This window comes from Primulina tabacum, chromosome 13 (assembly GCF_025594145.1).
Source record: "Primulina tabacum isolate GXHZ01 chromosome 13, ASM2559414v2, whole genome shotgun sequence".
Taxonomy (NCBI): Eukaryota; Viridiplantae; Streptophyta; class Magnoliopsida; order Lamiales; family Gesneriaceae; genus Primulina; species Primulina tabacum.
The window spans coordinates 30300294-30313058 of NC_134562.1; the positions used below are offsets into that span (position 1 = coordinate 30300294).

Consider the following 12765-nt stretch of genomic DNA (forward strand, 5'->3'; position numbering starts at 1 on the left):
TGCCCGGGGCCAGGATGAGATGCTCTCAGGCCGGTAGCATGACAAAATGGATTAATGTCTTAAGCCATTGGACCACCCGGGACATGATTTCCCCGAGACGTGAAATACCCGAACTCTTCTGTAATTACCCGAGAGGCATTCTGCTCGGCCACCTCGATATGAGTGAAGCATTTAATGGCGCCAACTTGGTAAAGCATGCACAGCCGACCTATCTCTGACAATGACATTAATTGTTGATAAAATCAAGTGGACTGGACGTGACTAGTGTAAGATTTGACATGTCAGAATAATAGGGTATAGTCAGCCACGCTACTATCATTAATGCTCAAACACAAAAAACGAGGTCATCATTGCATCCTCTACTATAAATACCAGGTTCTTTACTTGCATTTACTCTCTATTCAGATATTAACTCGCATATTTAATACTCTCATTTACTCTCCACACCAATCACACAGCCATCCCTTGGCTATATTGGTTTTATTGCTTGAGTACCCTGCTGACTTAAGCATCGGAGTGCTCACGCCGGACACCCCTCCGGCGCCCATTCACGTGGTTACCTTCTTGAGTGCAGGAAATCCTCTCCGCCGGAAAAGAAGTTTCTGGTTCAGATATCTACATTGCTCTTATTTCCTTCATCATTTTGATAGCAGATCCGGTGGAGCACCCGACCCTGCTCGGTCATTTCACCCGGATCGCATCATTGGCGCCTTCTGTGGGAAATCTGAGTTCTAAGGCGTTGATATGGCTCCTACTAGAAGAGCAAACCAAGACACTTCTCGAGTCCAGGAGGAGAACAATACTCGTCTTTCTGGTGCAGGTGGCCATCCCCCTAATGGTCCTCAGCCCACCATTCATTTAACTCCCGAGGAGTTAAACAAGATTATAACTGATGCTGTTAAGATTGCCATGGCAAAGAAGGCCACCACTCATCATTCCAGTCATCCCGAGCAGCAACGTGAGCAGCTGCAGGAGGAAGAGAGAAGGGAGGAGGAGAGGGAGTCGAGTGCAGGTTCTAAATTTTTCACTATTGCGGAAGAATTAGAGGAGTTGAGGAAGAAAGTAAAGGTATTGGAGGGATAGGTTGGTTCTAAGGACAATGTTCATATTGTAAAAGGTTGCCCGTTCTCAGATATCATTGTCCGGGAACCATTACCCGGGCATTTCAAGTCAGCCAAAATCAAGGACTATGACGGGAGTTCTGATCCCGAAGAGCACCTTGCTCGTTTCGAAAACATGGTCATGTTGCATTGTTATGGGGACCAAATTAAGTGCAAAGTGTTCCTAACCACCTTGGTCGACTCTGCATAAAGATGGTTTGAAGGATTGACGCCACAAAGCATTCATTGCTTTGAAGACTTCCAAAAAGTATTCTTGCATCAATTTAGCAGCAGCAAGAAGTATAAGAAAACTGCTTTCAGCTTGTTCGAAGTGAAGCAAGGACAAGATGAAACTCTAAGGGCATATATCAAAAGATTCAACCGAGTTGCCCTGGATGTGCCGGCCTGTGCACCGGAGACGAAGACTACTGCGTTCATGCAAGGACTGTGGGAAGGTGATTTTTTCCGATCCTTAACTAAGAAACTGCCTGGGAACTTCGAAGATCTCTTATCCCGAGCAGAGAAGTACATCAATATGGAAGAGGCGCAGAACCAGAAGAGAGAGGCTTTGAAGAGATCGAGAGGAGACCGGGTTGTGAAGCTCGAGGAGAGAGCTCATAAGAAAAGCGGTCCGAGACATTTTTCTCATGTCCCTTTGAGGATCACCCGGGATCGAGAAATCCAAGAGTGTAGTTCAGATATATCCCCGCTTCCCAGTCCGATGGGAAGAGCATCAAGACCCGAGAAGAAATGGTTCTGTACCCTTCATAAAGAGTGTTCTCACAGTACGCATGAGTGCCGAACTCTGAGGAAGGGGTCTAGCCAGCGTCCCATGCCAATCTCTCATCCTCCCCGGGATAAGTCTAGACAGCCACCTTGGTTGTCTCGACGTCCCGGACAAGACACTCCTCATAAATCATCAGATATCCCGAGTGGAAGCGAAAGAGCAGAAGGGAGTTCCCGGGAGGAAAGGAATAGACAAGTTGAAAGGAAGGACCCTTCCCCGAGCCGAGGGGTAATAAAAATGATTTCGGGAAGGTCCACAGATGGTGATTCCAACCGGGCCCGGAAAGCGAGGAGTAGGAGGTAATGCTTGGAGGTTGATGGAAATAGGAGGGACGAGCCGGTTATTAGCTTTGGCCCAGAAGACCTCAGGGGAGTTAGTCTACCCCACAATGATGCTCTTGTCATCCAGGCTCGAGTGGCTAATTATGATGTGTTGAGGGTATTCGTTGACAATGGCAGCTCTGTCAATGTCATCTTTAAGGAAGCATTGGTCCAGATGGATTTACATGAGTATCAATTAGAGGCGATTGAGACTGCCTTGTTTGGCTTTGCTGGTCATGCTGTGTACCCCGATGGGGAAATCACCCTGCCCCTGACCCTGTTCGCTGGAGACTTGAGGAAGACTGTGATGACTGTTTTTACCGTTGTGGATGCCCCGTCCTCATATAATATCATATTGGGAAGACCAGCTATGAATGAGATGAGAGCTGTGGCCTCCACTTATCACCAGAAAATTAAATTTCCAGTTCGAGGACAGGTCGGGGAAGTCAAGGGGGATCAACCCTCTTCTCGGAGGTGTTACGGGGAGACCGTTCGGGTAGACCAGAAAAAGGCAAGGAGGGAAGGGAAGGAGAAGGAATGTCTAGAAGAAGGGGCCAAGGAGAGAGAGGTGCATTTTGTCGCTGAAGATGAGCAGGAAGTGGTGGAAATTGAGCCAGGGAAACACGTCCGGGTGGCCCGAGAGATCAGCACGTCCACCCGGGTAAATCTCTTGCAATGTTTAAAAACTAACATTAATGTTTTCGCCTGGTCTCAGCAGGAATTGACCAGGGATCTCACCTCGAGTGGCCGAGCATAAATTGAATATCCTCCCGGGATCCCGGCCTGTGAAGCAAAAGAAGAGGCATTTTGGCCCTGAAAAAGATAAAGTAATTGAAGAGCAAGTGGGAGAGTTGCTAAGAGCTGGACATATCATGGAAGTCCAATTCCCTACATGGCTATCAAATGTGGTCCTCGTCCCAAAATCCACTGGGAAATGGAGAATGTGTGTTGATTTCAGGGACTTGAATAAAGCATACCCAAAAGATTGTTATACACTCCCCCGGATTGACCAGATGGTAGATTCCTCTTCTGGATGCGAGTTATTAAGCTTTCTGGATGCATATCAGGGGTATCACCAAATTCCCTTAGCTCTGGAAGATCAGGATAAAGCCAGTTTTATTACCTCCGGGGGCACCTTTTGCTATGTCGTTATGCCTTTTGGATTGAAGAATGCGGGGGCTACGTACCAACGCTTGATGAATCTTGTCTTCCAAAAGCAAATAGGTCGGAATATTGAGGTGTATGTGAACGACATTCTAATCAAAACCCGGGAAGTCTCCCACTTCATTGATGATTTAGCTGAAACTTTCACCGCTTTAAAACAATATGGAATAAAGCTCAACCCGGGCAAGTGTGTGTTCGGTGTCAGGAGCGGTAAATTTTTGGGTTTCTTGGTAACTGACAGGAGAATCGAAGTTAACCCTGAGAAAATCAGAGCAATAATGGACATGACTTCTCCTCAATCTGTCCGAGATGTGCAGAAATTAACCGGGAGGATTGCTGCCCTGTCGCGCTTCATTTCCCGATCTGCCCATCGGAGTTATCCATTCTTCCAAGTCCTAAGGAAAGCGCAGAAATTTAGTTGGGACGACAAATGTGAACAAGCTTTTCATGACTTGAAGAAGCACCTGGCCGATTTGCCTATTTTGGCCAAGCCCGAGCCCGGGGAAAAATTATGGGTCTATCTCTCAGCCACTGAATTTGCTGTTAGTTCTGTGCTTATCAAGGAAGAAATAGCCGATCAGAAACCAATATATTATATCAGTCATGCCCTTCGAGGGGCAGAATTAAAATACAGTGAATTGGAGAAGGTAGCATTAGCCCTGGTAATGACCGCTCGAAAGTTGGGGCCATATTTTCTCTCACATCCCATTGTGGTCCTCACCAATTCTCCCCTTGGAAGGATCATGACTCACGCCGAAGTCTCCGGGAGAATGGTCAAATGGACTGTGGAGCTCGGGGAATATGACATTGAATACAAACCCCGAGCTGCTATAAAAGCCCAGGCATTAACGGATTTCTTAACAGAAATGATCCAACCTGTCGAAGAAGAGGTATGGAGGGTGTTTGTTGATGGCGTGTCAAACTTATCAGGGTGTGGAGTGGGGGTGGTCCTAATCGCCCCATCAGAAGAGAAAATCAAGTTGGCTTTGAGGATTGATTCTAGGGTCACAAATAACGAAGCAGAGTACGAAGCTGTTTTGGCAGGGTTACAGGCTGCCCAGGAAGTTGGTGCTTCCCGAGTCATTATTTATTCTGACTCCCAGTTGGTTACACAGCAGATAAAAGGGACGTATGAAGCTAAGAACGAAAATATGCTCAAATATTTAGGGCTCATCACTGCCCGGGCATCGTCTCTGACAGACTGGAGTATCGAACAAATTCCCCGGGAGGAAAATGCAGAGGCCGATACCTTAGCCAAATTGGCTGCTTCCATGACAGATATAAATACCCGGGAGGTTCTCTATTGATGAAGAAGTACCCCCGGTCCAGAAAAGCTCATGGATGACTCCTATCATTGAATACATAGTACATGAAAAGCTCACAGAAGATCGAGCCCAGGCTGCAAAAATCAAAAAACAAGCGCCCAGTTTCGTCTTCTTGAATAATGTCTTGTACAGGCGATCCTATCAGGGCCCATTACTCAAATGCTTATCAGGAGACGAGATAGAGTATGTCCTCCGGGAAATACACGAGGGATGCTGTGGTGAACACCTCGGTGGAACAGCTCTGTCTCGGAAAACTATATTGGCCGGGTTCTGGTGGTCTCGGATGAATCAAGATTCTGCCCGACTTGTTCAAAAATGTCAGGGTTGTCAACATCATTCTAATTTTCATCGTCGCCCAGCTACTAGTATGCAACCAATCTCCGCATCATGCCCTTTTGACCAATGGGGTTTGGATATCATAGGTCCTTTCCCCATAGCCCGAGCACAGAAAAAATTCTTTCTTGTTGCTGTGGATTATTTCTCCAAGTGGGTAGAGGCCGAGCCATTAGCCAAGATTACTGAGGATGAAGTCATGAAATTTCTTTGGAAAAACATCGTTTGCAGATACGGCATCCCGAAAAAATTAATTTCAGATAATGGAAGGCAATTCCATGGAAAGAAAATCACCTCCTGGTGTCAAGAAATGAAGATTCTTCAGTCCTTCACCTCAGTAGCATACCCTCAATCTAATGGCCAGACTGAGGTGACTAATAGGATCATTGTGCAAGCATTAAAAGCTCGGCTCCATGGAAAGGGTAAAGATTGGGTTGAAGAACTACCGAGTGTATTATGGGCATATCGGACTACACCATGATCGTCTACTCGGGAGACTCCATACAGCCTAGTTTATGGTTCAGAAGCAGTCTTACCTGTGGAGATTGGGCAACCTTCTACCCGGATAGAATCATATCAAGCAACAATGATCAGTCACGGGCCATTGAACTCGATTTAGTTGAAGAAAGAAGAGACCGGGCAGCCATTCGAATGGAAGCTTATCGCAGCCGGGTGATGAAATCTTACAACAAGCATGTTCGATCACAAGATTTTCAAGTAGGGGACTTGGTCATGAAGAAGGTCAAACCAGTGGGTGATGTAGGGAAACTGGAAGCAAAGTGGGAAGGACCCTTCAAAATAGCTCGAAGAGTCAGATCGGGTGCAGCTTATTATCTCGAAAATTCTCAATGACATGTTCTTAAGAGGCCATGGAATGCATTTCATTTAAAGAAATATTATGTTTAGAAGCACGTATCTTTTGTTTCTTCATCAAATAAATGAATTGTTCCCAGGAAATGTCTACTAAGTCCAAGGACCCGTACCTTGGCCCGGAGACCCGCACCCCGGTCATCTACTAAAGTCCAGGGACCCGTACCCTGGCCCAGGGACCCGCACCCTAGTTACCTACAAAGTCCAAGGACCCGTACCTTGGCCCAGGGACCCGCACCCCGGTCATCTACTAAGTCTAGGGACCCGTACCCTGGCCCAGGGACCCGTACCCTGGTTACTTACAAAGTCCAAGGACCCGTACCTTGGCCCGGGGACCCGTACCTCGGTCATCTACTAAAGTCCAGGGACCTGTACCCTGGCCCAGGGACCCGCACCCTAGTTACCTACAAAGTCCAAGGACCCGTACCTTGGTCCGGGGACCCGCATCTCGGTCATCTATTAAGTCTAGGGACCCGCACCCTGGTTAACTACAAAGTCCAAGGACTCGTACCTTGGCCCGGGGACCCGCACCCCGGTCATCTAATAAGTCCAGGGACCCGTACCCTGGCCCAGGGACCCGCACCCTGGTATCTAAGCCCAAGGACCCGTACCTTGGCTCGGCGATCCGCACCCTGGTTCTCTACAAAGACCAAGGACCCGTACCTTGGCTCGGGGACCTGTACCCTGGTTATCTATCAAACCCAATGAACCATCCCAGTGACTTGTACCCTGGTCATTTATCAAGACTAATTTCATATCAAACCCCCGGGTTTATGCTTTGTGAAAGTGCACTGGTTAATGACTATTACCGAATTCAAGTCAATTTTACAACCCTGGAAATACTTTGAAGCAACTATCAAATATGATAACGAAATATTCCATTGAAAGGGAAGATATTTACAAGGTGCCCGGAAGCCCGGGAATAAAAAAAAAACAACAAAAACTACAGAAATTCTAATCTACCGAGGAGCTTATCTTGCCTCTTATTCTCTTCTTCATCATTCGGGAGGGATGCAGCAGCCTTCTCTAAGTCCGGGAAGTCCTCCCGGTCAGCTGAGACCAAACCCGCCGCTTCAAACTGCTCCAGGCACTTGTTGAATCCCTGTTCGAAGTAGGGGAAAGCTTTGTCAGCCACCATCTTCTTGAACTCAGGGGACTTCAAAAAATTTGTCATCTGTTCCTCCTGGGTAGTCCTCAGAAGGCTTACAGCAGCCTGGAAATCTTCAGCTCGGACTCAGGAGGACTCCGCCTCTGCCCTAGCTGTTGTCGCCTCTGCTCGGGCCTCAGCTAGTTCTGCCCGGGTCAAGTCCATCTGTTGCTGCCAAACAGCCCTCTCCCGGGCCAGAACGTGCTCATGAAGCTCCTTCAAACGGCCCACCTCCTTTTGGAGATTGGCATGCAGCTCCCGAGCAGAGGTGGCCTGAGCATTTGCTCCCTTTGCAGCTTGAGCCACTCGCTCGTAGGAATGCATGAGCATCTGCAAGCCCTGAAAACATAAAAACGGTCAGAGAAGACGATATAAAAGGGAGAACTGAATAATTTTACGAACTTACAGAGAAGGTCCGAGCTACTCCTTCGCAAAGCAGCATATTGGGATGAACTCCCTGGAGGTGCGCCGCCTCGTCAGGGCGCAGAAGACCCCTGATCATCTTGACAAGATCCGAGCTGATGTCTTCCCCAAAAATATTGGGGAGGACCCAGGGCCTTCCCCTGATGGGCCAGCAGACGAACCGGTAAGAGGAGGAGATCGGACAACCTCTTCGGGCTCATCCTCCACAACCACCGTCTCGAGAACCGGCTCAGTCATAGCCTTCCTCTTGCGGTGATTCAGAGGAGCCGGATCCTCATGGGCCGAGGGAGTAGTCTCCTCCCTGGCAGAAACCGCCTCTTCCCGGGCTTCAGCCTCCGCTCGGGCCTGCTGCCCCTCAAGTTCCCGGGCTTCAGCCGCCTCCCGAGCTCGGCATTTCTCCTCCTCCTGAGCTTCTCGGGCCCTCTTCTCAGCTCGAGCTTTCTTCTGCTCAGCCTTCCTTTTGGCAGCAGCTTCCTGAAGACTGGCCTTAATCATTTCTTCTTCTGCATTGGAAACTCGAAGATTAGAAAAATGACAAGTTTAAATTAAGAGTAGAAGTTGAGAAGCTATTTACCAGCCTGAGGACCAGCTTGACCAAATTCATCTATTATCTGATCTACAGGGTCTTCAGGCCGGGACCCAATCCCGTAATGAATCAGATTCTCTCCCCCGATCAGCACTGAGGAGAGAAAAGATTGATTCTCCAGAACATCCCAGGCGTGGGTGAAGGGGGAAGAAGTTTATAGTCCCGGGGAAGCTCGGGTTGAGTGGGCATGGAAGACAAGAAGCCCAGGGCACAGGATGGAAGAGTTGGAAATTGTAAAAAGAAGAATTTTGTCTTCCACCCCTTCAAAGAAGAAGGAATGTCAGTCAAAAATCGGTAATGCATCCGGGCCATGAAAGAAAAGACCCCGTCATTAAACCGACAAGAATAAAAATAATGAAAAATAGTAGAGTTGATCAAAAGGGATTTCATACGGAATAAAACAAAAGTGGCGGCCATAATCCTAAAAGCATTAGGATGGAGATGGTTAAAGGGCAGATCATAGAATCGGGCCACCCCTTCAAAGAAGTGATGGACCGAGAAGCGAAGACCATTCTTGTGTTGCTCAACAAAAAAGGTGTGAAAGCCGGGAGGAGGGGTATCCGGGTGATCGTTTGACCCGGGGATCTTAATTTTGTAGGAAAAATGGATAGAACCTAGGGATCTTATCTCCTCTAAACTACCCGGGCGAAGGGTAGAAGTTACAGTAGAGAACCACAAGGGCCCTGCTACCTTGTCTTTCCCCTTGTCCCGGGTGCCAGAGGGTCGGGAAGAAGAATTTTGGGTTTTTGGAGGGGTCGGGCACGGGAAATAGGGATACCTATGGGAATTTGAACAGAGTGTTCGGAGGGGGTCGGGGAGTTATCCTCCGACCCACCCCTGGCGTTTTTACCGGAGGTAGATGAAAAGGAGTTCGACATGATGTAACAAAAGGGATAAAGATGGCAAGGGGGAAGAAAAACTTACTCGAAAAAGAAGCAAATGTGGTGGCGGAGAGGTCGCCGGAACAAGGATTTGCGCGTCGGAGAATTCGAGAGATATTCGCAAGAGTTTGGCCACAAAGTGAATTTGCAAGTAATTTTTCAAAAATCGGTCATCTACTATATATAGGAGGAGGAGAGTGATCCTCACCGTTGATCTGAAACAAATCGGACGAACCAAATGAGCCTCGGAAATTGAGCGGCATAATTAGGCGGGATATTTGAAAAGACAGGCGCATAAATCGAGGCGTCATGATCATTTATCTGCTCAGAATACGTACAGATTCTGACAACTTTTTAGTAGGGAACGCGTCATTATGACATCGCGTTAACTGCCCGGGGAAACCAAACGACAAAATACTATAAGCCCGAGTGGTGTGAGAGCCCGGTATTTTATCTACAATCCCAGGTGGTGTGAGAGCCCGGTATTTTATCTACAATCTCGGGTGGCGTGAGAGCCCGGCATCTTATCTATAAGCCCGGGTGGTGAGAGAGCCCGACATCTTATCTACAAGCCCGAGTGGTGTGAGAGCCTGGTATTTTATCTACAATCTCGGGTGGTGTGAGAGCCAGGTATTTTATCTACAATCCCGGGTGGCGTGAGAGCCCGACATCTTATCTATAAGCCCGGGAGATACGAGGCTCCGCCACTTTATTTTAAGCTCGGGAAGCATTAAGTCATGGCATGTCAATTTTACTTACCGATTATATATTATCCAATTTGCATTGATTCATTTGCAAAAGATTAAAAAAAAAAAACAAAGTATGATAATTGAAATTTTATTAGGAAAATATTCGATGCCATGTCATGACATCCATTATAGAAGATACATAGTCTTGCCCCCTAGTTATCCAATCGGTCAATTCATGAATCCGAAGATTGGTAAAGAACTCGGCAGTCAAGATCTTGTCCAGCTGATGCCATTCCTTCCACAGCATCGCATGCAGCAGAACTTGATCAGTAGCAAGATCTGCAACTCGATCTACTTCAAACTCTCGCTTATATTTTCTCGCCCTTGCTCTTTGGGCACGATTAAGAGCCAAACCATTTTGTTGCGCATTGTTGAGATCTTGAATCTTGTACCAGGTAGACATGAATTTCACCCAGATGTACTCTTCAATAGTCCTCTTCAGATCCTCCAGATGAGGACGCATTTCGTTTGTTACTAGAACATGCGTGCTACTGCAAGCACTGAAATCACTTGAACTCGACATATTGAATTGATGATCACCTTTCGTCTCTACATCTTATTTATAGGCAAGTGGCATTTAATATTGAGGAAGGCGGAAGGTCTTGAACCAATCAGAACGCTTCTCATTTACTCAGGGGGGGAGCTAATCACAGCCGTTGATCTATGAACACGTGAACGTTCAGGATTAATTTTGGGAGTTGAGCCGAACAGATGAAAGGACGCACACGAATATCAATGTGTCAGACTTATCGAGTTCTCGGAATATGAACCGACTTTCGGTAATATAAATGCTAAAAGCATGCGCCATAATGACACCACGTGGACTACCCGAGAACCCTAACCGACGAAAAATCTAAGCCCAGGTGATACGAAGCCCCGGCCTCCCATTCTGAGCCCGGGAGATATAAAACCCCGGCATCTTATTTTGTGCCCGGGAGATATAAATCCCCGGCATCTTATTCTGAGCCTGGGAGATATAAGATCCCGGCACCATATTCTCAGCCCGGGTTGTGAGAGAGCCCAGCATTCTATTTTAAGCCCGGGAATATGAGGCCCCGGCACCTTATTCTAAGACCGGGATATGTGAGGTCCCGGCATTTTGATTTGTCGATTATCCATAATTTATCTTCGACTGAGCAAAGTAAAGAACAGAGAAACTAGATAAGCATTTTATTTATTTAAGAGCATTCCTGCGGATTACATCGAAATACTCTTCCTCTACAAAGAACATCCACATGGTCATCCACTTTTTTACTTCTCTAGTGGACGTCTTGAGGAAGTTAGCGGAGTCGGTGATGTTCGTCAGAATCTTCCTCTCTTTGTGAAGCATCAGCTAGTAGACGTAGTCATCTCCAAAGAGATCCACTGTCTCGGCAACGTGCAGGCGTTCCCGATATTTCTCCAGCTTCGCCACCAGTTGGGGAGTGGTAGCTTCTCTGCACTCGTAGAGAAACTGCAGTCCTTGCAGCTCCTCCCAGAATCGAAGTACTTTGTGGAAGACTTCATCCTCCAGCTCCATCTTTCGTCTTTCCAGAGCTGTTTTCATGAATTCCTCCGCCATCTCAGGAGTCTTCGAGCTACTTGAACTTGTCATTAGATTTCTCGGATGATAATTTGCCGATACAGTTAAAAAATAGGTGGGTTGCTATATATAGGAGGAAGGGGTTGATCACGATTGTTGATCTTTGAATGCATGAACGATCAGGATGAGTATTGGAAGTTGTACCAAGTAGCTGAAAAGACGTGCACAGATATCGGAGTATCATAATGATCATCCTCGGGAATACAAAATGTTTTGGATAATGTTCAAGTTTAGGGCTCACGTCAGCAATATCCACGTGTCAATACACTACAACTAGCCCGAAAAATACCAAGTAAGGAGGCGATTCTCTTGACCGGGCACACGAGACCAATCGGGACAGCGAGTAGTCAGCCCGACTAATTAAGGAGGGAGTGATGATGCCCCGGGATGTCCCGGGTCATGGATAGGCCCTGGGACTTCCCGGGCCATGGAGCATATCCATGGTTGGTGCCCGGGCCAGGATGGGATTCTCTCAGGCCGGTAGCATGACAAAATGGATTAATGCCTTGAGCCATTGGACCACCCGGGACATGATTTCCCCGAGACGTGAAATACCCGAGCTCTTCCGTAATTACCCGAGAGGCATTCTGCTCGGCCACCTCGATATGAGTGAAGCATTTAATGGCGCCAACTTGGTAGAGCATGCACAGTCGACCTATCTCTGACAATGACATTAATTGTTGATAAAATCAAGTGGGCTGGACGTGACTAGTGTAAGATTTGACATGTCAGAATAATAGGGTATAGTCAGCCACGCTACTATCATTAATGCTCAAACACAAAAAACGAGGTCATCATTGCATCCTCTACTATAAATATCAGGTTCTTTACTTGCATTTACTCTCTATTCAGATATTAACTCACATATTTAATACTCTCATTTACTCTCCACACCAATCACACAGCCATCCCTTGGCTACATTGGTTTTATTGCTTGAGTACCCTGCTGACTTAAGCATCAGAATGGTCACGCCGGACACCCCTCCGGCGCCCATTCACGTGGTTACCTTCTTGAGTGCAGGAAATCCTCTCCGCCCGGGAAAGAAGTTTCTGGTTCAGATATCTGCATTGCTCTTATTTCCTTCATCATTTTGATAGCAGATCCGGTGGAGCACCCGACCCTGCTCACTCATTTCAGTCGGATCGCATCAATGTAGATAGTAACTTCTCCATCTCGTTGTATAAGAAAAATGGTAAAAACATGTAATTTATTAATTAAAAATTTGATAATTGCAAAATAAAAAAATAGAGGAATTAATATATGATCGGACATGTTCTTCACAAGCCCTTGTCAGCACAGTTTCCAACGGCCACTGACGATTAGAAAAGGTGGCTGAAATTTAATGGATGGATACTCTCACTAGAATATTGTCAAAGTAATTAACAAGGGAAATGGGCACAAATTTTAATAAGTAAATAATCGGAATCGAGATCCACGTTCAGAAAATCTTATGCTTTGAAATAAGCTTGTACAGTTTCAGAAATATTTTAAATTGAC

General features: G+C 46.8%; 2 protein-coding genes across 2 annotated transcripts; both read left to right on the top strand.

Moving 5' to 3' along the window:
• Window positions 1-744: 744 nt before the first annotated feature.
• On the top strand, window positions 745-4678 carry LOC142521993 (uncharacterized). The gene is made up of 5 exons (XM_075625169.1): window positions 745-1012; window positions 1118-1252; window positions 1358-1853; window positions 2214-2868; window positions 2999-4678. Exons 1-5 carry the CDS (start codon window positions 745-747, stop codon window positions 4676-4678), a joined length of 3234 nt encoding a protein of 1077 aa, XP_075481284.1.
• Window positions 4679-5506: 828 nt separating this feature from the next.
• LOC142521994 (uncharacterized) lies at window positions 5507-5881 on the top strand. Its single transcript, XM_075625171.1, has one exon. The coding sequence runs from the start codon at window positions 5507-5509 to the stop codon at window positions 5879-5881; it is 375 nt and encodes a 124-aa protein (XP_075481286.1).
• Window positions 5882-12765: the final 6884 nt, after the last annotated feature.